At 49.4% G+C, this 26,768-nt stretch overlaps 2 protein-coding genes across 2 annotated transcripts in view; both read right to left on the bottom strand.

Annotated features, from left to right (window-relative positions):
* The window catches only part of ACACB (acetyl-CoA carboxylase beta), an 80,376-nt gene extending 68,095 nt beyond the window's left edge, over positions 1-12,281 (bottom strand). The window contains exons 1-2 of the mRNA XM_081122890.1: positions 11,948-12,281; positions 968-1,608 (exon numbers count right to left, since the gene is read on the bottom strand). Coding sequence (XP_080979016.1) covers positions 968-1,599 — 632 coding nt within the window. The 5' untranslated portion in view covers positions 1,600-1,608; positions 11,948-12,281. The remainder of the gene's footprint in view (positions 1-967; positions 1,609-11,947) is intronic.
* Positions 12,282-16,668: 4,387 nt separating this feature from the next.
* On the bottom strand, positions 16,669-26,235 carry UNG (uracil DNA glycosylase). The gene is made up of 7 exons (XM_081123614.1): positions 26,030-26,235; positions 25,141-25,347; positions 24,405-24,500; positions 22,189-22,286; positions 21,430-21,518; positions 20,355-20,533; positions 16,669-17,842 (listed from the first exon to the last, which is right to left on the bottom strand). Exons 1-7 carry the CDS (start codon positions 26,159-26,161, stop codon positions 17,702-17,704), a joined length of 942 nt encoding a protein of 313 aa, XP_080979740.1. The 5' UTR covers positions 26,162-26,235; the 3' UTR covers positions 16,669-17,701.
* Between the last annotated feature and the right edge of the window lie 533 nt (positions 26,236-26,768).

Here is a 26,768-nt window from a genome sequence, read left to right as displayed (position 1 = left end):
CTTCCAGAAGCTCAAAATAGTCTTCTCTGGAGTCCATTGAAATAGGAAACACATTTTCTTTGTTTCTCTGTCTCTCACTTTCAGTAACCAGGGTTGAAATTAAGCTCACTGGGAACATGGGTCCCTATGGAAGAGCCCATCTCCTCCTCGCCCAGGTTTTTATGCTGGTAAAGTGAACACAAGAGCTGCTTAAAGGAGCAGCCAGTAAGATCCCACCCCAGGGAAGACCAACTGGAAGGAGAAAGGAACGCTGGGAGGGGGCCGAGTTCCCAGGCCCGTGAGGGTATAACTGGTGTCTCCTCTTGCCTCTGCTCTCCTATACTTGCCAAGTTTTCTACCTGGATCTACTGGATTCCATTTGTAGCCTGGGAGTAGAGGTGGCAAAGCTTGATAAAACAAAACAAAACAACAAAAAAGCCGCCGCCGTCACCACCCACACCCCTGGGATAGTCCCACCTGTCATGGACCTACAGGTATCTGTTTCTAACGATCAGATTGACAAATATGGCTAGTGTTTGAGTTTCTGCTTTTTAGGCATCCCTGGGGGAGGGCCTGCTTTTCAGTTACTAGCTACCTGTTGAGTAAATGAATGGACAAATGAACAAATAAGTGAATGTCTCTTTAGGAGGCAAGGACACTGTCCTGCCCTCCAGGCTCCCATCACCCCTTGTGGCTCTTGCCAGCGTTAGCTCACTTGGTTTAAATAGTTACATGCAGGGTCATCTTCCCGACTAGGCTGGGATTGTCTAGAAAGCCAGTTTCCTGTACACGCAGTAGAGAGATGTTTAAGAAGGGATTCTGAAAGGAGGGAAGGGAGGAAGGAGAGCCAGGTAACACCTCCTGCTTTTCACAGGGCTCCCTGGAGGTCTTGTTATCCATGGGTGGCTGGACTGAGCGGGGAAGGGTGCAGACCACTCCCCAACTCTGCGCCAACCCCCTGGCTACCAGGGCAAAAAGGGCACATTACCTCATAGCGGGGACGGGGCTCTCAGAGTCGCCTGCAATCCGCAGAGCCTCCAGGGACAGGGTCCCCAGGCTGGCCCGGCTGCCTCTGCGGGAGGATTCTCGGACCGAGCCAGTGCCGGGGTCCTCATCGGAGGAGTTGTCGTCGAAGGAGCCCAGGATGAAGTTGGTCATCAGCTGCCTCTTGATGTGCGCCTGCTTCTGGTCTTCCTTGGAGAGGGCTCTGGCTCGGGCCTGGGGCCTGGCTGGCGAGGACAGGCCAACGGTATCTGGGGCCTCCAGGCCTTGGGTCCTTGTCCCACTGGCTGGGGACGCATCGCGGGAGGGAAGGGGGCTCTTTGAGGGGTTCCGATGTGGGGGTGGCCGGGAGGTTCTCTGCCGACAGGCATCTTTGGGACTTTTTTGGGAGGCCAGCTCAGCCTGGTTAGGAGTCTTTGGCAAGGAGTTGCTGTCTCCAATTTTCTGCTTTGGCTCCTCTGAGCTGTGGGATGTTCGAAAGGGCTCCTGGCCCGGGATGAAGCTCGCCTTCGAGTTACTCTTGGTGACTGGCTTGGAGTCCGTCATTTTCCCCCAGATTTTTAACCAGGAAAAGGTCAGGCAGGAGAAAATCAGACAAGACAGAAAAAGCAGGATCATTCAGAAAACCTGTAAGGAGAAAAGCAGAGATGCTTTAGGGCCTGTGTAGTCGAGCTGTTTCTCTCTTAAAAGAGCTGGAGGGGTGAGAGACAGCTGGGGTCCGTACAGCTGAGAGGGCCAGAGGAGAGAAGCATCGGACGGAGTGGACGAGGGTCCTCCTCCCCGCTTCTGCCCAGCACGTGCTGTGGTCTTGGGTACGATTCTTAACCCCTCTGAATCTGGGTTCCTCACCTCTACCTTAGGTGTACTGACACATGCTCACCGTAAATCATGAGCACGCACGTGAGAGAGAGCTGAAGGACTCTCTGACAGCATCGCAACACCCAAGAAACAGAAACAATCCAAATGTCCACGAACCGAAGAATGGGTAAAATATGTGGTCCATCCATACAACGGAATATTACGTAGCCATAAAAAAGGATGAAGCACTGATACGTACTACAACATGCGTGAATCCTGAAAACGTGCTAAATAAAAGAAACCAGTCACAGAACACCTTATATTGTACAACTCCAAGTAGATAATATGCCCAGAATAGACAAATGCATAGAGAGAGAAGACAGGCTGTTCTGTTCCAGGGTCTAGAACAGCGCCTGGCAGAGAGTGAGAGCTTAACTATGGACAGCAATTCATTTTGTTGACAGTCTGATTTCTACCCCATGCCTCTTCCCAACACACTGACTCTGCCCTATGGGTGAGCAGATAATTGTTATTTGAAGGAAATACTGTTAGAAAGCTAACAAACGTAACCACAACCTGAATGTGCTGAAATTTCTGAACCACAATTCTGCTACGATTATTTGATAAAAGCATTAAAGAAGGATCACAAAACTTAAGCATATCGATTCATATGGAACTACAAGGGGCGCAGAGCCAAAACAATCTTTAAAACGAACAGAGTCGGGAGACTCACACTTCTCAATTTCTGAACTTACTGCGATATCAAAGCAGTGATACCGGCATAAAGACAGGCGTGCAGACCAACGGGGTAAGAGTTGGAAACTAAACCCACACATCTGTGGCCAACTGCTTTTTGACAAAGGTGTCAAAATCATTCAAGGGGGAAGGAAGAGTATCTTCAACATACAGTCCTAAGACAACTGATTTCCACATGCAAAAGATTGAAGCTGGACTCCCAACTTATACCATATACAGAAGTTCATTCAAAATGAATCAACACCCTAAATATAAGAGCTAAAACCACAGAACTCTTAGACGAAAATGGGTAAATCTTCATCATCTTAGATGGGGCAGTGTATTCTTAGATATGACACCAAAAGCATGAGCAACAGAAGAAAAAAGAGATAAATGAACTCATCAGAATTAAAATATTTTGTACATCAAAAGGGTACCAAGATGCCCAGCGGGTGTGGCTCAGTGGACTGAGCGTCATCCCATGACCAGAGGTCACCGGTTCAATTCCTGGTCAGGGCACACGGCCAGGTTTGGTCCCCAGTGGGGGGGGGGGGGTAGGAGGCAGCCCATTGATGTTTCTATCTCTCCCCCCCCCGCCAAAATCAATAAAAACATACTTAAAAAAAGGCGGGGTGGGGGGGGTGTACCAAGAAAGTGAAAAGCCAACGTAGAGAAATGGGAGAAAATTGTTGATAACCATATCTCTGGTGAGAGCCTAGTATCCAAAAATATATAAAGGGCTCTTACAATGAACAAAGGACTTAAACAGATATTTTGCCAAAGAAGATACACAAATGGCCAATAGCTCATGAAGAGATGCTCAACATCCTGAGTCATTCTGGAAATGCAAATCCAAACTACCACGTACCCTTCACACCCACTAGGGTGGCTATAATCCCGGGAGGGGAGGTTGGGGGGGTTAAAAAGAAAAGAGCAAGTGTTTGGAGAAGATGTGGAGAAACTGGACCCCTTGTACAATACTGGTGGGAATGTGAAATGACACCGCTGCTGTGGAAAACGGTCTGGTGGCTCCTCAAAAAGTTAAACAGAATTTCTAGATGACCCAGTAAACTCACTCCTAGGTATATTCCAAAAGGATTGAAAACAGGGACAAATACATATACACACGTGTTCACAGCATAAACTTTCCAACCTTCTCATGCCCAAGCCCTGCCCTTACCCTGGCACTACTGATATTTGGGGCCCGGAGAATTCTTTGTAGTGGGGACTGTCCTGTACCCTGTAGGATGTTGAACAGCTTCCCTGGCCAACACCCACTAGGTGCCAGTAGCAGAGACAACCAAAAATGTCTCCAGACATTGCCAAATGTCTCTGGGGAACAAAACTGCCCTCAGGTGTGAACCATTGGTCTTAATTCTTCCACCTACTCCCTCCCTCTGTCCTGCTTCTAGACAGTGAGGTGGAAGCTTCTGGGGACAGGGTCTACTTCTTACTCATTTCTTGCACATAGTAAGTCAGGTCAGAGTCCTGCAATGGCTGGCTTCCACGTGCCCTCAGGACAAATTTTGAAATTAGTAGTTGGCAGATGGCATCACCAAAAACATTACAAAGACTCTCCTGGCTTCCCCGAGGCCTCCAGCAGCTTAGAGTCCTACCTGCTCCTCCCCAGGCAGGAGGGCGCACGGGGTAGAAGGGCCGCTCCCCTCTCACACCCTCTGCGGGCCACACACTTTCACAACCGCGCGGCCCGCCCCCACCAGGCTCTTGGCTCAGCAGGCTGGGGCTGCCAAGTTCACCAGAGAGCACAGACCTCCATCGAGGTAGCACTGACACAGTATGGAAACGACCATTCACTCGTCTCCCCTGGCCAACTCGGAAGGCCTTTGGGGATAGGAACCAATTATCATTCATTTCTGAACCCCCCAAAATGTGTATCGAATGAATGATAAATCACGTGCACACACTGAGCACCAACTGATGGCTTGAGGTGAGCTGGAATTTTGATTTTAGGGTCTCATATCTGAAACTGTGCCAGGAATGCCAGGGGAACAAGCTGGCATGGTGTCCCCATGGTGGTTCTGCAGTTGAGTGCCACGCAGGACACCTTATACCAATGTGACCAATTTTAGGCAAATTTTTGATGTGCACATCTGAAATTGTGAGGGTTAAGAAATAACGGGCGCCTAAAATTGAAATGCTGGGCATTGGCGTCCTCTGTCACTCTGCAAATCCTTGAAGACCTGCTGTTATTCTGATAGAGGTCAGACCTACCTTACAAGAGTTACCTGCACGAAAAACCCCAGGGACTCTCCCTTTTCTCTGGAGAGTAACCAAGGCCACCACACGAATAAGTACACAGAGCCAAACTGGGGAACTGTTTGAGAAAACTCCCAAAGAAACTCTCTGAGCCTCAGTTTCCTCCTCTGTAAGATGGGAATGCCCCATTTTCCTGCCTCACAAATGCTCCTCAAATAACATATGAACATATACAGCACTTGCACATACATAAACCATCGCGAGCATAGACTGCCTTCAAGCTCCTGATCCTCAGAACAACTTGATGGGTACTATTATTGCTGTCGTCATTATTGTAGTCCCATTTCACAGTCTGCAAACTGGGGCGCAGGGAAGCTCAAATCCAGATCTAGCACCTACACCTTCCTCTGCCCCACCTCCCAAAATGGATGTAAATTAATTCCATACAGTGGAAGGAGCATATGGATACAATCCCCAAACCAGGCCCCTGTCCGGGTACATGGAAGAATGAACAGCGAAGTGGGCACCGCGCATGTGGTTTGACGCCATGGGCAGGAAAGGCCAGGGGAGCCCTTCCCAGGCCTCTGCGGACCTCGGCATGCCAAGCTGTAGTCCTTCGCTGAAATAACCCAGCTGGCCCAATGACCAAGCACCGGCCAACGCTATTTTTATTTCTTGCAAACCGAACCCAAGCAACAGCTGTGGGCTGCCAGAGCAATCATGGCCCTGGCCACGGCGAATGCAGGCCACGGCCCGGCTCCAACCAGTGCTGGCCAGCAACCAAACGAGGGCTTGAGAGCCAGGGGGCCATGGGTTCGTTTCCAGCTTCCCCCGCCCACATCCGTACCTGGAAAAGCCTTTGAGGGAGCGAGGGGGGAATGGCAGCGGTCAACCAGCAATCTCCGTTCCCACTCGGACTTCTCCTCCCACCAAGGTGACCTCCCAAGAGCTTGCTGCCTGCCACTCACTCACCATCGCTGTGGACACAGCCACCAGCTGCATTCTCGTCTGGGTCTGACAGGCGCCCGCAGTGACTAAGGGAGCTCAGCCCACACAGTGTCACCTTTCAGCAGGAGGCTGGTGGCGTGCATCAGGCCATGGGGGAGGAGTTTGGCCGGCTGGTGCCCAAGCACTGGGTAAGCTTTCTCCCAAGTCAGCTGTGCCACACATGTTCCTATTTGTCACCCACAAATAGAAGCCATTTGTGAAAGTCCTCACTCAGCCCTCACCTGGCCTCTAGCTCAGGTACTTAAGAGGCTGTCTGCGCTCTCGGGGACTCGCCAGCCCACAGGGCCGCCTCTCCCTGGCTTGCCACATTCCTGTACTTAGGCCTACTTCTCTGCTCATGCAATCACCCCCTTGCCCAACTTTGTGTCTCTAAAGTAAAACACTCTCATGATCATGAGAGGCCGGTGTAGACAGAAAAACCAGATTGAGGCAGCTTCTGTTCCTGTGGACATGTCAGACACCTGCCTGGAGTGGGGGGAAATCTCAGCAGACCCTGGGTTTGGCCAAGCTGGGCATGATAGCAAGAAAAGCAGAAGTATCAGGACAAAGAGTGGGTGGTCAAGGACCCTCGGGCTGGCAGCGATGGCGCAAGGTCGTTTTGCGAATTCAGATCATCAAGGTGATAGGAACAACCACGTGAGGCCGCTGGGGTGTTCAAAGCTGACTGGCAGCTGGCTACCTTCACCTGTCACAGGTCAGCATTTCCCAAAGAGCCTCCTGCTCCAACCTCTAGCCTAAAAGTGGGAAAACTTGGCCAGTCGGTGTCCCTGTTTTAGAGATGAACAGAGGGGCAGAGAACACATGCGAAATTAGGGACACAGCCACACCTAGCACCAAGGTCCCAGCTTCAGACCAGGGCTCCCTCCTACACCAAGGCATCGATCACAGCAAATTCCACTGTCCTTGGGCGCCTCGTTTGGGGCCCTGGAAACCGACCCGCGTTCACATCTCAGCTCTGCCACTTATGCGCAGGGTGAGCCTTGGGCAAGCTCAATATCCTCTCTAAGCCTCTGGTGGCTCATCTGCAAAGTAGGGTAAGGACAGATCTGCAAGATGAAGCCGTTGAGTTTGAAGCAAACAGCTGCGTGGGTCACTGAGCACAGCTCATCTCAGCCACTGCCTTGAGCTCGCCCACCTCAGGATTACTGGGTGAACCAAGATCCGATTAGTCACTGAACACAAGCTTCCCGTCTGTGGGTCAGAAGGGACAGCACGGGGCAGGTGATCAGGAGTGAGGTTTCTGCAGCGAGGGGCCTGCTCTCTGAATGAACTTACATTTGGCTAACGGGCACCGTCAAGACACTGGTCAGGCATGAGGGCCGCTCCCTAACTATCAGCCAGCTCCTCACATCAGGGGCACTCCCAGGGCTCACCCCAGCTTCCCAGGGCTCCAGCCACGAGTGGTTTGGGGAGGGGCACGCAGGGCAGGCACTTTTCCAAAGGGGAGAAATCTCTGGGGCTTGGCTGAACTAACTTCTCATCTGTTCCCTCGTCCAATGGCGATGTTCCCCAGGACACGGTGTCACCAACACGCAGTTATGACAATATTACTGACCATATTCCCTATACTGTACTTACATCCCCGTGACTATTCTGTAACCACCAATCTGTACTTCTCAGTCCCTTCACCTTTCTCACCCAGTCCCTCAGCCTCCATCCCCTCTGGCTACCATCAGTCTGTTCTGTGTCTATGAGTGTGTCTCTGTTTTGTTTATTCATTTATTTCGTTCTTTAGATTCCACATAGAAGTGGAATCACATGGTATTTGTCTTTCTCTGTCTGACTTATTTCATTTAGCATAGTACCCTCTGGGTCTGCCCATGCTGTCACAAATGGCAAGGTTTCATTCTTTTCTATGGCTGAGTAACATTCCACTGTATATATGTGCCACTCCTTCTTTATCCACTTTATTGATGGGCACTTGGGTGGCTTCCATCTCTTGGCTATTGTAAGTAATGCCACATCTGGAAGGTAGTTCAGAGAAAATTTCTTTCACAGGTGGAGATGGGTGAGAGGGAGAACTAAGAGAAGGGGACATCTGCTCTGGGGCTTTGAAGGCTGACTAGGAGTTCACAGGGTTGCTAAGGGGGCAGAACCTGTCAAGCAGAATTTGCTCTTGGCACCGTGCTAGATGGAGAGTTAATAACTCTACTGGATAAAGACGGGGACTCTATCAAAGGTACTAAACCAGGAGCAGCAATTAGCAAACTGGTTCTACCGCGAAGGATCATCATTTGGTTTCTTTAATATTTTTGCATCTGAAGAAGATGTGACAACCTTCAGGTGACAGTGGAAGGAGGCATATCTCCCTACAAACCGTAAGACTTGAGAAGGCACACACCTTGTGTAATCCAAGAACCTCACCTAACCCTGTGCTTGTGAACAAGGGTGCTGATGCACACTTCCTTACCCCAAGGACAAATGCCCAGGGAGAGCAACAGGATTGCAACCCTCACCTCTAAGAGATTCTGCTCTGTTACTCCCTAACTACAAATGCTAATGAAAGCGCCTTATAGGAATAAATAATAACGCCTTCCATTATCACGAGTGTCTTGTATCCAGAATCTCGTTTACTCCTCACAGCAGCCCTACAAAGGAAGTATTAATCTTATCTATTTCACATTATTATTATTATTATCATCCTAGTTCACAAATCAGGCATGAAAACCCAATGCCCAGATTGGAGGAGTGACTTGCTTAAAGTCACACAGCTTGGAGGTACATGAAATTCAAACCTGTTCTGCTTGACTTCAGAGCCAAGATTTGCACTAGGTGGAGGTGAGGGGGCTGTTGATTCAATTGATTAACTAGCTACCATCTTAAATGGGAGGAGTCAGAAATCCAGAAACAAGGCCCAGGGAGAGACACCAGTTCTCAAACTTATCACATGTCAGAGCATCTGGGTCTCCAGAGAATCCCAGCAAATGCTATTAGCATAAGCATAAAATATCTACATCCCTGAGCTTCTGTGCCAAATCCCAAACCACTTGATGTTAGAGTCCAGCAAGCTTGCAGCTGCATGGGCCACCGACTTGGGAACAACTTTGGAGAGGAAAACACATTTGAGAAAAGTCTGTGAATTTCAGGAAAAGGCTCAGATTACCAAAAGTCCCAGGGTTCCCCAGGAGTGCTGACTTAGGATGTTCACTTTGGCACTGCCTGGCACACTGTAGGTGCTCAATTAATGCCTGGTGAGCCAAACCAAACTTTAAAAAAAAACTGATTTGAGAGAGAGAGAGAGAGAGAGAGAGACACTGATTTTTTGCTCCACTTATCTATGCATCATTGGTTGATTCTTGTATGTGCCCTGACCGGGGATCAAACCTGCAACCTTGGCGTATCGGGAAGACACTCTAACCAAATGAGTTCCTGGCCAGGCTCCAAACTGAACTTTTGATGGGGGTTGATCTGCCAGACCAGGCAAAAGTGGCCCAAATGGTTCCAGCCCGGCCCCTGCCTTGGAGAAATGTGAGAGGAGCGGGTCTCCTACCTCCAGTGGAAAATTTGTTCCACCGTCTCAAAGGCTAATCGGGCTCATCATCTGTTCCACTAACGTCTCACGAGTCATCCCTGCAGTGAGCACTGAAGCGGACTGTCCCACTCACCCGAGGCCCTGGGCCCCTGCCACCTTCGCGGGTGGAATTCCACCCCCCTTCCCGTCTCTTCCTGGGCGCCTCCTTCAGCCACTCCCGCGTCCAGCAGGGTCCAGCAGCGGGCAGTTCCCGAGCCCCTGGCAGCGCGGCAGCGGCCCTGCCCGCGTGGGTTTACCCCTCACCGTGGAAGACCACAGAGGAGCGTGGGCGCACAGCCAGCACTGTCCCCAAGGAGAGGCCTGTGCTGTGCACGGGGCAGGGACCCAGCCTTGGTCTGCGAGGTGAGGGAAGGCGTGTGTTCTCCAAGCAGGATGCTTCTGTTGCCACCAGGAGTGTGGTTTAGCCAGGAGGAGGCGCCAGGCAGGAAGGTGGAGGGAATGTTGGAAGCAGATGGAACAGGAATCCCCACAGGCAGCCCGGTGTTCCCCAGACTGCTTGGAACCACAGCCCCTTCTCCACCTTACATGGTTATCATTCCAAACAGAAGGGTCCCTTGCCCGGCCAGTGTGGCTCATCGATTCCCGGTCAGGGCACATGCCCGGGTTGAGGGCTCGATCCCCAGTCGGGGGCGTGCAGGAAGCAGCTGATCAATAACTTTCTCATCATTGATGTTTCTCTCTCTCTCTCTCTCCCTCTCCCTTCCTCTCCCTAAAATCAATAAAGACATATTAAAAACAAAAAAATACAAAACCCAGGAGGGTGCCAACAGCCCCGCTATGTTGGGAGTGCAGCAATAGGAGACCACAGCCTTCCTGAGAACAGAGTGGAGAGCCTGCTAAGGGACCGGGTGTCCCAACAACAAATTATTCTCGTTACTACTGGAGCCTGTGACCCCTTTACTTCCAAATAGAAAGGAGAGTGCGTCCGGGGCTGTCCTTTAATGTCACTCTTACCCATGATTTAATCTGATTTGAAAAGGGGAGGGCTTCAGTGAGTCCAACCAGAAAGGCACATAACGTAGGGCTATCTGAAGAGTGTGGCTGTGTTCCGGGGCCCCAGCACATGTGAGGGTGCTCAGGTGGGCGGGGCACAGAGAGGTTGAGAGCAGCACTTCTGGCATGAGGCTGACCTGGGTGGCGACTCTGCTGTTTGTCACCTGATTGACCTGGGCCTGTCATGGAAATTCTCTGAACTTTGATTTCCTGGTCTGTGGAATAAATAACACCTCCCCCCAGGACTGTCCTAGTGTGTACCCGCCTGGCATGTGCCAATCTCTCAATAATCAGGTTTCCTGCTGTGCCACCAGGCCCATCCAGTACAAGAAGTCCTGGATCCCTAGGACAAAGGAACAGGGCCTCTTATGCCATGCGATGAGTTCCCTGGTATAACACACTGAGAGCTCTTTTAGAATAGAATCTGATATATGCTTGAAATCTGCAGATAAAACACAAGATTTCTGACCACGCTTCCAGGCTTCCCCAGGTAGATACTACCCTCTGAAGTTCAGGATCCCTGAGTTAAAATCCAGAAGCGTTAGAATAAGGGACCCCAAAGTCTCTACAGGGATAAGATTTTCAGACAACCTCCATTTCAGCAGATTAAAATGCTTATTTGGCCATAAAGATGGAGTATCTTGTGACAATGTAACACTCACATTTCTACCTCAGTTCTAAAGGTGATCACAGTAGGAGGGAGCTTACCAGAGCAAATAAAACTCCTTTGCATAAACATAAACCGCCTTTTCCGAACTTTTCAAATGTTTGCACCTCCAATCACCTACCTGAGAATTGGCTGGGTCTTTCCATTTAAAACTTGGAGAGGTCAGTAAAGAAATCACATCTTGTAAAGAGCTCCCAAGACGTTGTCAGAAGGAAAACATTTCTAAAACAACACTTATACCTTGTGGTTTTTAAGTGGAAAGGCCCACTTCCTGGGAAGTCCCCTCAGTCCTGGCGAATCCGGGTGGTGGGTCACCCTACCTCTGGGGAAGCCCCATGCATGTTAAAATAATAATACTGATCGGTGTGAAAGATGCAGTTATGTACCAGATAAACCCGAAGAATAAGAGGCCTTCGGGAAACACAGCCTGGGAAGTTTGACACCAAACCACACAGTAGCTCCTTCCAGGAGGAGGGACAGACAGACAGACTGAAAGAGGGAGCAAGGAGATGCCCCCTTTTCCTCTGCACTGTTTAGTATTTTACTTCGCAATACGATTGTTTAAAAATGAAAGAAAACTATGTCTTTCTAGCAACACAGAAACACGATCAATGCTCTACTCTGAAGAATCTGCTGTTTTAAAAAAGTGAGCAAGTTAGAGAAACAGAATACTTTTCCTTAAGACAAGTTTGGGGAACAACAACAACAACAAAGATCACAGAACCTCCTTCTAGGTAAACCTAAGCCCTAAGCCATTTCAGTGTATGGGACTAATCAGTACATACAGGGATTCCCAGCAACATAACCATTTATAGAAGCTAAGAAAGGCCCTTCTCCTTCATCTGTTCCATTCAGAGCCCTTGGGATGAGCTTCCTGTGAGCAGCAGGGACTGCAGTGCCCCCGGAGAGCCCACGTGCGCGAACCTGTACAGGGGCTGTCCCTGCTCTGCATCGAATCCCGTCCACTTGGACGCTGGCTCCAAGTCCCTGACCCCAGGCTGGGCGAGCTCACTTACCACTTCTCTCTCTAGGCCTTTTCTTGTCCCATGTCCCCTCAACTGGGCACCCAGGGTCCTGTCCTCCACGTTCCTTGCTTGCCGAGGGCCCGAGTCTAAGCCGGCTAGCTGCTCCCTGCCGTGACTGTAAATGTCACTTTTAGATTAACCGGCCCCTGCCAGTTTAAAAATATCCCGGATGCACTTAACCTTCAAGGCACCAAAGAGCAGTCACAGCCCAGGCGAAGGGGGAAAGGATCTCACGGCAAAGCATTAGCACGGCGTTTTCCAAACCTCTCAATCCCGCCCATAACTTGCTTTACTTCAAAATTCTCAGACACCTCAGCCAGGAGGTATCTAAAGTCCAAGCTGCCGTAAGCAATATAAAGGCATGCTGGCCCTCCTGTGGCACGCTGAAATGCAACCGCGGGCAGGCTGTGGGGCGTTTGGGAAACCAACGGCCTCTGGATCAAGCTCCTGGTGAACAGGCTCAGGTGATCACCATCAAAAACCACCTGGCTGCTCTCTCCGGGAAAGATTTTGGTAAAACGTTCTCAATGCAAATGCCATTCAAGGAAACGTTTCCCATTTCTGGGGACTTGGGGAAAAGCCAACCCAAAAGATCTCCATTCCCACTGGGGGTCAGCTGGCTCTTGCTAGGGCCAGAAGCCCAGCACCCAGGGCAGTTACAGAATGTTCTGCCCCGTGGGGAGGGCTGGCCGCATGTGGGACAAAGGTCACCTCCAGGTCCAAACTGGAGCCCGGGCGGGAAAGCAGAGGCTGCACACAAAAGGGCATTGTGCTCCAGAAAACCAGGAGGAAGGTGGAAAACCGGCGAATGTGGGGTTTATGCGGAACAGCTTACCTGGCGGCTGGGCCAGGTGCAGCCTTCGCCCTGCTGGAGCAGCTATTTCATTCGGGGGCTTGTTTTCCCAGAAGGAAAGTCACCCAATAGTAGACTTCTTGGGATTTTCTCCACTGGACTGGTAAGTGGGAAGTGCATTTCTTGCCTGCCTCCTGGAGCCTTTGTGTCATCAGCTGTCCCCTGGAATAGTGCCTTATCTTTTAGGAGTTGAAGATGAAACTACACGGGTTGAGGGCTTAGCACGATGCCTGCATACCTGAGTCCTTGAGAATCGGCGGCCCCTATGATTGTGGTTAAAATTATTTATCAAGACTACTTCACTCCAGAGTATCTCATGCGATCCTTTCAAAGAGGCACCCCTCAAATGACAGGCGTCCTGTGTTTCCCAGGAAAGCCATCTGTAAGTCAAGGAAAAAAATGTTAGACTCCATTTCAACTCCCCATGACAGCAAATAATGATGGCCTGGGCAGAGTGTCAATAGTGACAAGGCTATTGGGCTTTGAAATCAGGTTGCCGTGGATTTGAATCTTAGCCCTGGTACCTGTGGCTCTGGGCAAAAGGCCCAGCCAGTTTCCTCACCCAACTACTTCACCACATGGGTGAGAAAATTAAATGAAACAACAGACAGTGAGCTTCCGGAATAGTGGCTTGCTCACAGCGGGCACTTCATAAAATCGAATGAAACTCCTTGCTTTCAAAAGGACTAGAAACACTCTCCACTCTAAGCACACACACGCTCAGATGAAGAACTCTTTCTGGTGGCTCAGCTCTCCCTTGACACTCTCTTTAAGACATTTCTAGAAGCCAATGGAAGGCTCGAAACCAAAGTTATTCACAAACTTTTCCCACCTAATATAGAATAATATATTTCTTCAAATACCGAACAAATACAAAGTCATACATATCATTTGCCAAAATAAAAGAGAAAAAAAATGAACTGACCACATGAAAAGAAGTTGCCAGTCCTGCTGCAAACCAGATGCTTTATAAACATGCCTATGTCTCCTCCTCCTGAGGGCCAATTAAATCAATTTCTGGGAGTGGGCCAGGCATTAATATTTTTTAAAGTTTCCCCAGGAGCCCAGCTAGCGTGGCTCAGAGGCTGAGCATCTACCTATGATCCAGGAGACATGCCCGGGTTGTGGGCTTGACCCTCAGTAGGGGGCATGCAGGAGGCAGCTAATCAATGACTCATCACTGATGTTTCTATATCTCTCTCCCTCCCACTCTCTGACATCAATAAAAATATATATTTAAAATAAATAAATAAAGTTTCCCCAGGTGACTCCGTGGTGAGAGTTGAGGAGCACTAATTGCTTGTTTGAAGCCTCTGGACCCTCCTTTCCTTCACTCCCAAACACAGACACAGGAAATAGACAACTGAGTAGCAGAGCGCAAAGTATAGACCTCCAGGTCTGCCCCACTCACCAACATTTGCATTTCCAAACATGCTCCAAAAATGTAAAAACTGGTTCCAACTGGGATCATCAACAGGTGACTTTAGGCTGTAACACCCAGGTCAAAAGTGTCAGGACCCTAAATAGGAAAAGAGGCCGTCTCCAGCAGGTGGTCTCCAACAGGTGTTTGGTCCAATCTTTTCTCAGCTTGAGTCACCACCAGTCAACACCCCAGGACCTTCCAAGTTCCCAGAGCCCATACCTTGTACATCTCCAAGATTTGACAAAGGTAAAAAGCCACTGCCACACACAGACACACCACAAAGTTTGTTTCTCCAATCCAAAACCCTTTCCAGGCCCAGCCAGACATGGCTCAACAGTTGAGCATCAACCTAGGATCCAGGAGATCATGGTTCGATCCCCAGTCCAGGATGTGCAGGAGGCAGCCAATCAATGCCTCTCTCATCATTGATGTTTCTTTCTCTCTCTCTCTCTCTCCCCCTCCCTCCCTCCCTCTTCTTTCCTCTCTCTGAAATCAATAAAGATATATTTAAAAAAACAAAACTCTTCCCAAGATTTTTTATGCCAGGAGCAAACCAAAGCAAGTGAACTGTAAAGGGAGGAAGTGTATTATCTTCTTTAATCATGGAAGCATGTTAACATGCTGGTCTATAAAAAACAAACAGTTGATATTCCCCTACCTTGCCCTGCTGGACTCCGATCAGATAGTGACTTGGACATGATTATTTTATAACTTAGGGTTCCCAGGACATTTTGTGTATCTGACTTCCTTGTGTTCCCAAAATCCCTCAGCAGATCCCCTTCTCCTAGCCTGAGATGGGAGACAGAAATCATTTTTGGCCAGGTTCTCACATGCTCCACAGCGAGCCACACAGAACTGCCGGGACAGTGGGAAGATGCAGCAGTTGGGCTCTAACATTGCTGGTGTCTGAGTAGGAGCACCTAGAATGGGGGTCTGCAAACTATAGCCTGTGCTGTTTTCCTGTGGCTCTCAAACTAAGAGTGGATTTTACATTTGTGAAATGCTTGGGGGGGAAAAAAAAGATCTCATGGCACGTGTAAATTATATTAAGTTCCAATTTCAGTGCCTATAAACTTTTATTGGCACACAGCCACACCTGTTAACGATTGCATTTTGCACGTGTCTGCTATCTCTGTTAACAGAGTTGAGTAGGTCTAAGACAGGATGGCTGCAAAGCTTAAATACTTACTATCTGACCCTTTACAAAGTATGCTGACCCCTGACCTAAAAAGCCAAGCTTGCCTTTCATTTTTGCATACCCAGTGCTCTTATAAATGCAACAAATTTGAAAACGTGAAAAAAATTTACAGCTACGTAGCTAAAAGTTCATCACAATGAGCCTTGTTCCTAAAAGGTCAATGATTAAATTTGTATTATTTTGGGGGAGAAGGGGGAGTCATAGACCATTTAAGATGCTGCTCTGTGTTCCCTTTAAAGCATCACTAAGATGATTCAATGTATTTTAAAAAATGAGTTTGCTGTTTGAATTCTTTATGGTAACTCAGAGCTTACAGCTTCCTGTCTTCCTGCAGAAATAGTAACCCCTCGTTTCTCCCTTGGATAAGGGGAACCATTGTAGTGCTGAGGACAGGACCCCCAAGTTACTAAAGGGTGGATGAAGAATGCATCTTTGTTGTCTTCCTTCTGTGAAGGCCTGCTTGCTGATGGCCCAGCGTGGGATCACAAGCCCTGCTCTTCAAGCCTGCGAAAACTAAGGCTGGGAGGGAGAGATTGGCAAGGGAAAGGAAGTCCTAACAAATGTCTGTGCGGGCGTAGGTGCACGCGTTCTAACTCTTAAATACAGGCACACGTGTGACCAGCCCTCCTGATCCCTTTTACTTTTTCCATCTGACACCAGGGGCATCCATCCAGCCTTTCACCTTGTGGGCCACCCCTGCCGCTCCCGCAGTGCTGGCAGGTCAGAGGGCCTCTCGCGTCTTCCCAGCGTCCTGGCCTCACACCCCAGCTTCAGATTTCCTGGAAAGTCTGCGAGAGGGAGGGTGGGGAAGCTCCCCTCGCGGTCGCGGTCTCGGGTTCGGCAGGACACAGCCCTGACAGGCTCGCCGAGATCTCTGCAGAATGCTTTCCAGCTGAAGCGGCCCTTTGCGGTCTCAGCAGACCCTGCCCCAACCAGCCTCCCCCCGGGGCCGGGGTTCAGAGCGCAGCTCGGGGCTGGAGTAGGGCCCGACTTAGGCCCCGGGCCACTGTCCCGCCCGCACCCCGCCCCGCGCTCACCCAAGCCCGGCCTACTGCTCCACCGGGGGAGGGCAGGGGAGGGGAGAGGAAGGGAGGCCCGGAGGCGGCCCTTCCTGCCCAGTGGTTGCCGCGGCGACAACAGCCCAAGGACAGCCCAAGGGCGTCCTCTGACGCCCAGGCCCAGAAGGAGCAGACTGGTGAAGGGTACGCAGGACACAGGATACAGGGCATTGCACAAAGCAAAATTCAACTACCTTTTATTACCAAACTCTAGCAGGTTTAACTTTGAATCCAGCTAACAGCAAAACAGCATCTTTAACAGGATCTAGGATGGGGGTGCAGACCTAGTAAAGATGGTCTCTTAAACAAAGGATTAAAAAAAATACATATATACATCCACATAAGTATTTTTTAAAAGAGTGAAATTCTCCAGTGTTGCAGAAAAAGGCATCCTAAAGTGGTTTGTCCAGAAAATAGCATTTGGCACTACGCTTAAGAACCCCGTTCAGGATACACCTGGGAGAAAAGCATTTCCCTCTCTTAAAAAAAAAAATTCCCCTTTGTCCGATTCCAGTTCAACTTCCACTGCCTATTCCCAGGAACTCCCAGGGAACAGTTTCAGCAAGACCCAGCCCGCTCCTCTGGGCCTCTGCCAGGCTGAAGGCTCACAGCAGGGATCGTTCCTTAGGAATTTTCACCTCTGCTACAATCAGAGTGTTGATCCCTAATTTCTGGGAACTGGTAAAAAAAATCTTAAGTTCTATTTCCTCCACGGAGGGGCCTGAGGGCTCGGTAAAGGATCCAAGGGCACTGGACGGACCTGGCCCAGACTGGAACAGCAGGATGTGCAAAGGGGGCCTTTCTATATAAAAACACCCAACACCTTACAGCCTAAAGTTTAACCTACAAGTAAAATCGAGGAGCAGCTCACTTATATACCAAAAAGGTGCGTATCTCCCCATCTTTAACAGTAAAGGAAACGGGAGGAGAGTCTAGAGACTTCCACTTCCTCTCTGTTCCAAGAACTATGATGTGTATCCTAGGCGAAAGCCAAGCTGCAAAGAGACCTGTGGTCACAGTACAGTCTCTGCTGGATAAAGCTGCCACTCCTGGGCAGCCTGACTCGAGGCCACTTTACAGAAACTTCCTTCCCCATATGCACAGTGCTTAAGAATCACTAGGGAAATTGTTATTTTTTTCAACTCGACTTCGTCACTGACAAATACTTCAATAGCAGCTTCTAGAAACTGCCAGGTTCCCCCCCAGTTCAGGGTCACAGATCCTTCCAGTTGATGGGCTCCTTGCCAGACTTCTGCAGCAGCTCGTTGGTTTTAGAGAAATGCCTGCATCCGAAGAACCCTCTGTACACCGACAACGGGGACGGATGGGCGGTCTGCAGCACGTGGTGGCGCTTCTGAAAGAGAGCGAGGGTGACTAAAGGCACATCTGGGACTCTGGGACTGCTGCACTTTAAGACAGCTTTGCAATCTCCTTGCTAAATCCCCCCACCTTGCCAAGTGTATTTATGTGCCTTCAGAGTCCACACTAGAACATCAGCGCACTCACTCATTTGTGGAGCAACTACCTTTGACAGGCTCTGAGGCTGCAGAGGATGAGTCTCAGCCTCCCACAGACACCATCTATGCAGTTAAGTGCTCAAATCTTATGACCCAGCAATTCCACCACTGAGAACACATTTGCTAAAGGACACCCTGAGGTATGTACCTACAAAAGATGCAGGTTTAAGGAGGTTCATGGCAGCACTGCTTATCCAGGTAAAACCCAATATAGCCCAGCTGGGGTGGCTCTGTGGTTGAGCATCAACCTAGGATCCAGGAGATCACTGTTCAATTCCCAGTCAGGGCACATGCCCGGGTTTCGGGCTCGATTCCCAGCAGGGGGCGTGCAGGAGGCAGCTGATCAAAAATCATCATTGATGTTCTATTTCTCCCTCTCCCTTCCCTTCCTGTCTCTGAAATCAATAAAAATATATTAAACAAAACAATATAAATCCAGTGTTATGCAACTGGCTAAAAATATTTTTCTCAAGTTCTTACAATGGGACACCCCATGGCTACTAGAACAAGGCTGAGCTATATATGCTGATAAGTGGAGACCTCCAAAACATATCAACTAAAAAAAAAAGTGATAATTGCATTAAAAAAATTGGAGGGGGGGGGATACCCAAAACACTATTTGTAGTAGTTCCTTCAGGGAAAAATTTTAGACCTCTCATTACTGTCTGAATTGTCTAACCACGAAACTGGAGTACTTTGATTTTTTAAATTTCGACTGTAGTTAACTGAGCAGGAAAGACAATTAGACTTTTGTTTTCTTCTTTAGTCTTTTCTGCATTTAAATTATAACCACCTAACGAATAATTGTTTTCAAACGGCCCTGCCTTTAAGTTGCTTGGCCCAGGGGGCACCTTAACTGAAGCCGGGCAGCCCTGCGGTTAAGAGCACAGAGCCTGGAGCTGGACCACCTGGGTTCAAGTCCTGACTTTGCCACTTAGTTGTGTAGCCACAGGAAGGTGTTGAGCCTCCCAAAGCCGGACTTCATTTTCATCTATAAATTGGGAATATCAACAGCGCCTAGCTTCTAGTTACTGCAGAAGCACGAATGGATGAATGCGTACAGAGTATTAACCCTTTGCGGTCATTTGTCTACTCTCAGCCACCAAAGCTTTTTTACCGTTCCGGTCGTATGTCTGCTCTCAGCCACCACAGCAAGGAACCGTACGAATCTTAACTCTATTCATTCATGTATCAGTTCATAATTCCTCTTGTTTATCCTTCATAATCTTGCATGTTATGTATCACTGCTCTTTCAATGGAAATTAATTCCGACCAGTACGACACCCATGTCCAAATTTAATACGACCGCAAAGGGTTAAGAGAAGTAACTGAGGTCAAGTACTTATTAGCACCCTGTCTGGCATGCCATACAGGCCCCTGGAAATGTGAGCTGTGCTGAGCTTTGAAGGATGAGTTAGTAAGCCTCTGGGGAAGGAAGAGACCTCTACAAAGACAAAGGAAACAAGGCATTCAAAGGCAGGCAGGGAAGTGGGGCACGGAACAAATCTGGGAGGGACAGTCAGCCTGGAGCTCAGAGTGAGGAGGAAAGCCCTGGCTGAGAGGCAGACCAAGGCCATGCCAAAGACCCCAGCTGTCAGCCCAAGTCAAGGCCTCTAGGGAGAAAGCATCTGAATGCTCTAGGCAAGATCAGAGGGGCCTAAACCAAGGCAAAGGTGTTCTGGTGGGGGCGGGTGTAAGAGACAGTAATGAGAGAAGGCGGGCTACGAATGACTGGCTGGAGATGGGGGGCGGGGAGAAGAAGGGGGAAAAAGGTAGGGAGGTGTTATGAATAGGACTTCTGGCTGGACAACTGGGTAGAGATCAGTGATTCTCAACCTTTTTCATTTCATGACACATAAACTAATTCCTAAAATTCTGCGGCACACCAAAAAATACATTTTTGCTGATCTGACCAAAAAATATATACATAATTGATTCATTCACACCGGACAACTATTGTGTTCAATGTTGTCATTTTTTTGACAATCTAGGGGAAAAGAGGTCAGTGCCTCTAAATAGTCAGGTATTGCATGTTTTAAAAATTCTTGTGGCGCACCAGTTGAAATCGCTGACTTTATTGTAACGTTTAACTGAATGGTAGCCAGGGACCTGTGTACCTTTCTATGTTTTAGTAACTACATTAAATCAGAAGTTGACCAGTTGCTTTCCTCATACACCACTAATCGTTACTATAATTTGCCTAAATTTGTTCAGTTTTCAATGGGAAACCCAACCCTAGTTATCAGTGTTAAGGGAAAACAAGCCTCAATTTATGACATAGATTTTCCAGGACCGCACTGCAAGGATTCCTGAATTCTCAGCTGGTTGAAACTGTTAAAAACCACATACCCTATCGATGGCACTGCCCTTCTTCTGAGCATAAGAGCCCCAGAGCAAGAAGACAAGGCCACTCGAGTTCTGATTTAGCCAGGACACAACCGCATCGGTAAACTGCTCCCAACCTCTCTCCTTATGAGAATTGGCTTGATGTGCCCGGACCGTGAGGACAGCGTTGAGTAGGAGAACACCTACAAACATACCACAGAAAGAGGTTAAAGCCAGGCTGAACGAGTCGGCCAGATACCCATGGACAGGGCTAACCACATGAGGAAAGCATTCTTAGGATGGGATCCAGAGCTGCTAGCTAAAATTTGGTCACAGAGAAAGCATTTCAACAGACCGCTGGGCACCTCTTGGCACTATCAGAGCGCATTCAACTTTCACTTCTGCACTTTCAACACCTTCCAAGTTTGCAACAGTGAATGTGTGTTATGTACCAGCGGTCATCAGAAAGAACTGCTTTTAAACCATATCCTAAGTGATATTAAATAACCCCAGAAAATAACAAAAGGGGGCCAAAGTGTTTCACTGGGGGGAAAAAAGTCTAAATGCAAGAAACCAAAGGGTAAATATTCTTTATCCTGGTTATAATTTATTTGTTAAAAAAAAAAAGAAAAGCCTTGACCAGTGTGGCTCAGTTGGTTAGGTGCCGTCCCATGCACTGAAAGTTTGCAGATCAATTCCCAGTCCAGGCACATGCCTGGGTTTTGGCCTCAATCCCCTGGTGAGGGGTGTGCAGGAGGCGGCCGATTGGGTATCTCACTCTCACATCGATGTTTTTCTCCTTCTCCCTTCCCCTCTCTCTAAAAATCAATAAAAATCTTAAAAAAAAAAAATTTAGTTTTTTTAAAAAAAGAAAAAAGTCCCGTAGCCACAACCTATGTTGAAATGGCAAAAGTGAGGCCACCTTCTAAATGGTCAAAGTTAGGTTAGGGGAACAAACAAAATAATAATAAAGGGGAAACTTTGCAAGGTTAGCCCTTTTATTAGGGCCCTCTCGTCCTCATGGCTATCTTTTACAAGCAAGTGGACAGGAAAGAGATTACTGGAATCTGCCCGAGACGTGTAGCAGTGGTTGGTTTACCTTGCTTGGCCCACCCAGACAAATCTCCATGGCCAGGATGAACAAAACCATCTATGTCTGTAGACAGCTCTTTATAAATGTTTTCCAAACTGAAAGCAAGCCGGAAGGAAAAAAAACACAAAACCAAAAGACAGTCTTAAGCACAATTCTGAAAGTTCGGCAACCTCCAACAGACATGTGCATTAATTACAGCGTGGAAAGCCAGCCCAATGGGACAAGGGAGCAAACTGCACTGATTCATGAGGCAATACCGCCATTCCTGCTGACAGGTAACCCTGCCAGAGTCCTTCATGTTTGAGTTTAAGGAACAGCATTTCGGAAGACTTAAGTAAATTGGCCCAGGAGTTACAACCTCCCTTCCGATTGATGCTCAATTAGTTTCTGATCTCTATATACTTATTTATAAAAATCCTCTAAAGCAGTGGTTCTTAAAGAGGGATGATTTCTGTCCCAAAAGGGACATCTGGCAATGTCTAAACACATTTTCATTGCCACTGTTAGAACTCTCTACTCTAGGGGGCAGTGCTGCTGGCATCTGCTGGGTAGAGGCCACGAGGTACTGCTAAACATCTTCCAATACCCTGGACCAACCCTCTCCCCCACAAAGACCCAGCCCCCAAAAGTCACTAGTGCTGACAAGGAGAAATCCTGCTCCAAAGGCTAGCGAAAGTCCCCCAAATAAGCACACCCATCATTTGCAAAGAACACATCTGAGAGTAAACTGCAACTGGACCTGAGGCATCTATGAAGCAACTGTACCTGGGCGGAGGTGGAACAGGCCTTTGAACACTAAAGCAGAGCCCATGAGCTTGATTGGGTCCGTGATATGGATCCTGTCCCAGGATGACAACCTTCACCTGTAAATACCGGGTGACAAATTAAACAATGCTCTATTGTAGGCAGTGGAACTGAACACTGGGCTGCCCGATGACCTACACAAAGGGACATGGTAACGAGTAGGGCAGCCCCCCCAGCTGACCCAACTAAGAACCCGCAGAAGAAAGCAGGTGACCTGCACCTTCCTTTCCATTACCAAATTCTCCTTCACTCAGTCACCCTGCCACACTGCCCCCTCCCTTCTGACACAGGTATTTGAAACAAGTTGGGGTCAACTTTGCTTTTCATCCCGTTCATTTGTCAAGTTACAAAAGTAAATACACCCTTGGAAACAAGTACTACCACCCAGAAACATACCAAGTGGTTAGTTATCTCCCAGTTCTCGTCTCGTTCTGATTCAACCAGTTTTAATTACCTATAGATTAGAGGTTATTGCACTCACTACCCTACGTCCTCGTGTTTCTCATGTCACACACTTTGGGCATCCTTCCAGCTAATATAGCCCAGTCCCCGATGGGCAGTCAGCTTGTTTCCCATTACAAACAGTCATGCAGTAAACACCCCAGTACATATATCTTTCCACACTGTTGGTTTTATTTCTATGGAATATTCATAACAGTGGAGTTGCTGGTCAGAGAGTAAGTGTATTTTAAATTTCCATAGACACACCCCAAGTTGCTGTTCAATGAATTGAAGCAATTCGAGTGCCACACTGGCAGCCTACGAAAGGGGCCCGTTTCCCTAGATCCTCTAAGGAAGGAGAGCAGATGAGTTCAGGTCAAGAGCCATGGGAGTAGGCGGCAAGATGCAGTGAAAAGTAATTAGGTCACCATCACGGGCCGCCCACCTCTGCTTCATTCTCACGCTTCTGCTCAAGGCGTACCATAGAATCAATCTTCCAGAGCCGACATACACCTCACCCTTCAAAACCCAGCTTTCGACATTCCCATAATCAGGAAGCTTTTGCTGGTGCTCACACTGTCCCCAGCATGAAGCAAGCTGTCCGAGCACGGAAGCTTTCCAGTCCTAGTCCTGGTCCTGGATAAGGGACAACCTTGGAGGAGCCAGGTAACCTCCGCATGCTCTTCTGCAAAGAAGCCACTCTGGGCCATCTGATCCAGTTTCATGCTCTTTTCTTACTCTTCCCTATTTACGTCGATCCCTGGAATTCCAAACTGGACATACTATTGAAAAAAGGCGAAAAGTACTGAATTTAAAAGGACTAGTTTTTTTTTTTTTAACTTCAGAAACGAGGAGCTGTATCCAAAGTCCTTCCTCTAAAATGAAAATTGTGAAGTTTGCTAAGTATTCGGCCCAGCAGCCTTATCAAGATGGCTTATTCACCTATTTCACTTTTATCTAATAGGAATCCTGCTCTCAACTTACAAACGAGGGGAGGGAAAAGAGTAAGAACAAAGTGTAAAAACCTCTGGTGTAAGCAAACACTAAACATAGTTGGGAGGTTTAGAGGAAAACCAGATCACAAAGGTGGAGGAAAACTGGCTTCAGTGTGGTGCCATGGATCTAGTTGGTTTTCAACAGACGAAGTGAGGAGAGGACTGCCCCACTGTTCAACTCTGAAGTACAAGAACAGGAGGTGGAGGCAAGGCTGGGGTTGACTAGAACCAAATGAACAGGACTAACTGCTTCATGCCTCAGTTTCCTCACTACCACCACAATATTTAACACTGGTCTGGGGTTGGTTTCAGGATTAAATAAAATACAAGCAGTGAGAGCATATAGAGACACACGGTCTATGTTAAAAAAAGAGAGAGTAAATATAGGTTAAAATATAGCCTGGCCTGGCGTGGCTCAGCAGTTGAGTGTCAACCTAGGATCCAGGAGATCGGGGTTCGATTCCCAGTCAGGGCACATGCCCGGGTTGCAGGCTAGGCAGCCGATCAATGACTCATCATCGATGTTTTTCTCTCTCTCTCTCCCTCCTTTCCTCTCTCTGAAATAGATATGTTTAAAAATAAATAAATAAATAAATAAAATATAGCCTGACAAATCTCAGTTTTATTACTTTACTTATTACTGAATTATGGACAGTGGCTTAACCCCAGTGCCCCTAATTAAGAAATACTACTTGATTGCCACACTTCTTTTCCGAAATCTCATCCACAACCTGTACTTACGTCTCTTATGTTGCACATTTGGGTCCACGTGAAGACTTGGTGCGGGGGTGGATACACAGTGTGATGTCTTCTTTCTTCTGCAACAAATCCCATTAGCTGAAAGAGAAACTAGATTTAAAATCAGGTTCTCAATGAAAAGCATGTGAATTCAATAAGGAAGTTAACTTAAGCATTATCTAACTCTTTCGCTTTGTTTTACATCCAAATTTTTTTTTTGCCCTGGCAGGTAGAACTCAGTTGATTAGAGCACTAGGCTAAGGTTGCAGGTTCGATCTCCAGTCAGGGCACTTAGAGATGTTTCTGTCTCTCTCTCTCTCTCTCTCTCTCTAAAACCAATCAATAAAAAAAATTTTAAATAATTTTCTAAAGAAAAACCCAGCAAATAAAAAACAGCACTCTTCAATTCCCGCCCTTTCTTTGGGCAGGGTCAAAGCTGATTGGCCTCCGCGCTTTGATTGCCTGTTGTCAACCCCTCCCCCCCTTTTAAAGGGCGGAGCCAGGTCCCGAGCAGTCTGGCGAGTGGTTTTTACTGGGACGCCCTTCCCTCGATAGCAGACTCACTAAATGGATTAAAAGCAGCCGTGGTATCATCTTAAAAAAGTCTTTCACAAACTCTAACATTAAAGGAGCGGATTCCAAACAGCACAGGTTTTATTTTACACCCTTCACGGGAAAAGGACGTTCACGGAGGGAAAACAGGAGACGGCGAGGCCTGGGCCCGCCGCCGCTCATTTACCTTTATAAAGTAGGGCTTCCCGAACTCTGCGCTGAGGGGCTTCTTCCAGCTCTCGCCGAAACCCACGGGCACGTTGCGCGCCGCGAGCCTGAGCAGGGCCGCGGCCTTGTTCTTCTGGATGCGCACCAGCTGCTCGGGGCTCAGCGGCGACGAGGGCGGTGTGCCGGGCTCCTCCTGCTCCGCCCGGGCCTTCTTGGAGGGGTTGGCCTGCAAGGGGTCCCCGCGGACACGAGTCAGGAGCCGCAGCGGGCCTCTCCCGGGCGCCCGCAGGTTCCGCCCCCAGCCCAGAGGCCCACGGCAGAGGACGCCCATCCCTGGGTTTCAGCCGCGCTCGGAGGGGCGCTCGCTGCAAAACCGGACTCTGGGGACGCACGCCTTAGCCTAGCCCCGCACTCGCAGGCCCGCGTCCCCAATTTCGCCTTTGGCACCGATAAGGGGCGGAGGGGAGCGGTTCGCAGGAGGGGAAGCCCCGCACCCAGGCGCCCCGCCCCGCCCCGCCCCGCCCGCCCCGCCCCGCCCCGCCCGCCCCGCCGCTAGGCGTCCCCACGCGGTCTTTTCGCGGCAAAAACCCTCCCCGAGGTCCCGCCCCTCCTTTCCTCCGATTGGGCGCCAGCCGAGAAGGGCGGCCCCCTCGCCTCTGATTGGCCCTGTGGGCTCCGAGGCTCGCCCCTATTGGCTGGCCCCCTCAGCATGGCCGCCGGCGGCTGTTTTGAACCTAGGCAGCGGGTTTGGAACATGTGGAGGCTGTTTTTAGAGACGCGAGACCCCAGTTTACCAAGTCAGGCGCGGGTTTCTGCAACTCTTCGGTCGCGCGGGGCCCGCCGCCTTCCTCCCTCTCTCTCCCTTCCCCCCTTCCGCGGCCCCGCGAGAGGTCCCCGCCGTGCCTCACCGCTGCATCGCCGCTCCCCTCGGCTACGGCAGCCACGCCGGTCCCCGGGGCTGGCGGCTCGGGGCTGCGGGAACGTGGCTTCCTGGCGGGGCTCGGGGAGAAGAAGGAGTAGAGCGTCTTCTGGCCGATCATCCCGAAGCCGAGGGGGAAGCGACCGCGCGCCGCCCGGGGACCCGCTAGGCTGGCGCAGGCGCCGGCGCTCTGCAGTTGGCGCCAAGCCGCGCGCGCATGCTCCGACCGAGGGGGGGTGGGCTGGGCTGGGGGCGGCGAGGGCCTGGTGCGCATGTGCGGGAGGGGCTGCCGCGGGCAGGGCTGTTATTCATTCATTCATTCATTCATTCTCCACGCCGCTGCCTGGGGGCAAGTCCCTGCCTCGCACCCCTGCGGGGGCGGGAGGTAAAAGTACCCCCGGGTGGAGTAGTGGTGGGAGTGAAATTAGCATTAAAATAGTATTACACACTGTGGCTAAGAAGGGGCAGACTTTGTGCCCAGCCTGTAAGGTTTGGGGGAGACTTTGAGGTCATGAAGGTTAAACTCCAACCTAGTTATCCTCTGAAACCACTGCACCGCCCCCCCCAAACACTTGGGATTCTTCTCTGCCCCGCCCCTTCCTCGCCCCCTCCCCCATCCAAACCATCAACAGGGCCTTTTGGTTCTGCCTGCAAAATAAAGCCTGAATTCAGCTGCTGCTCTCCATCTCCTGGCTACAATCCCAGCTGGTCACCCTCTTTCCTACCAA

Source organism: Miniopterus schreibersii (assembly GCF_964146895.1).
Source record: "Miniopterus schreibersii genome assembly, chromosome: 20".
In the NCBI taxonomy this organism is placed as follows: Eukaryota; Metazoa; Chordata; class Mammalia; order Chiroptera; family Miniopteridae; genus Miniopterus; species Miniopterus schreibersii.
This window is presented reverse-complemented; position numbering and strand designations above follow the sequence as displayed.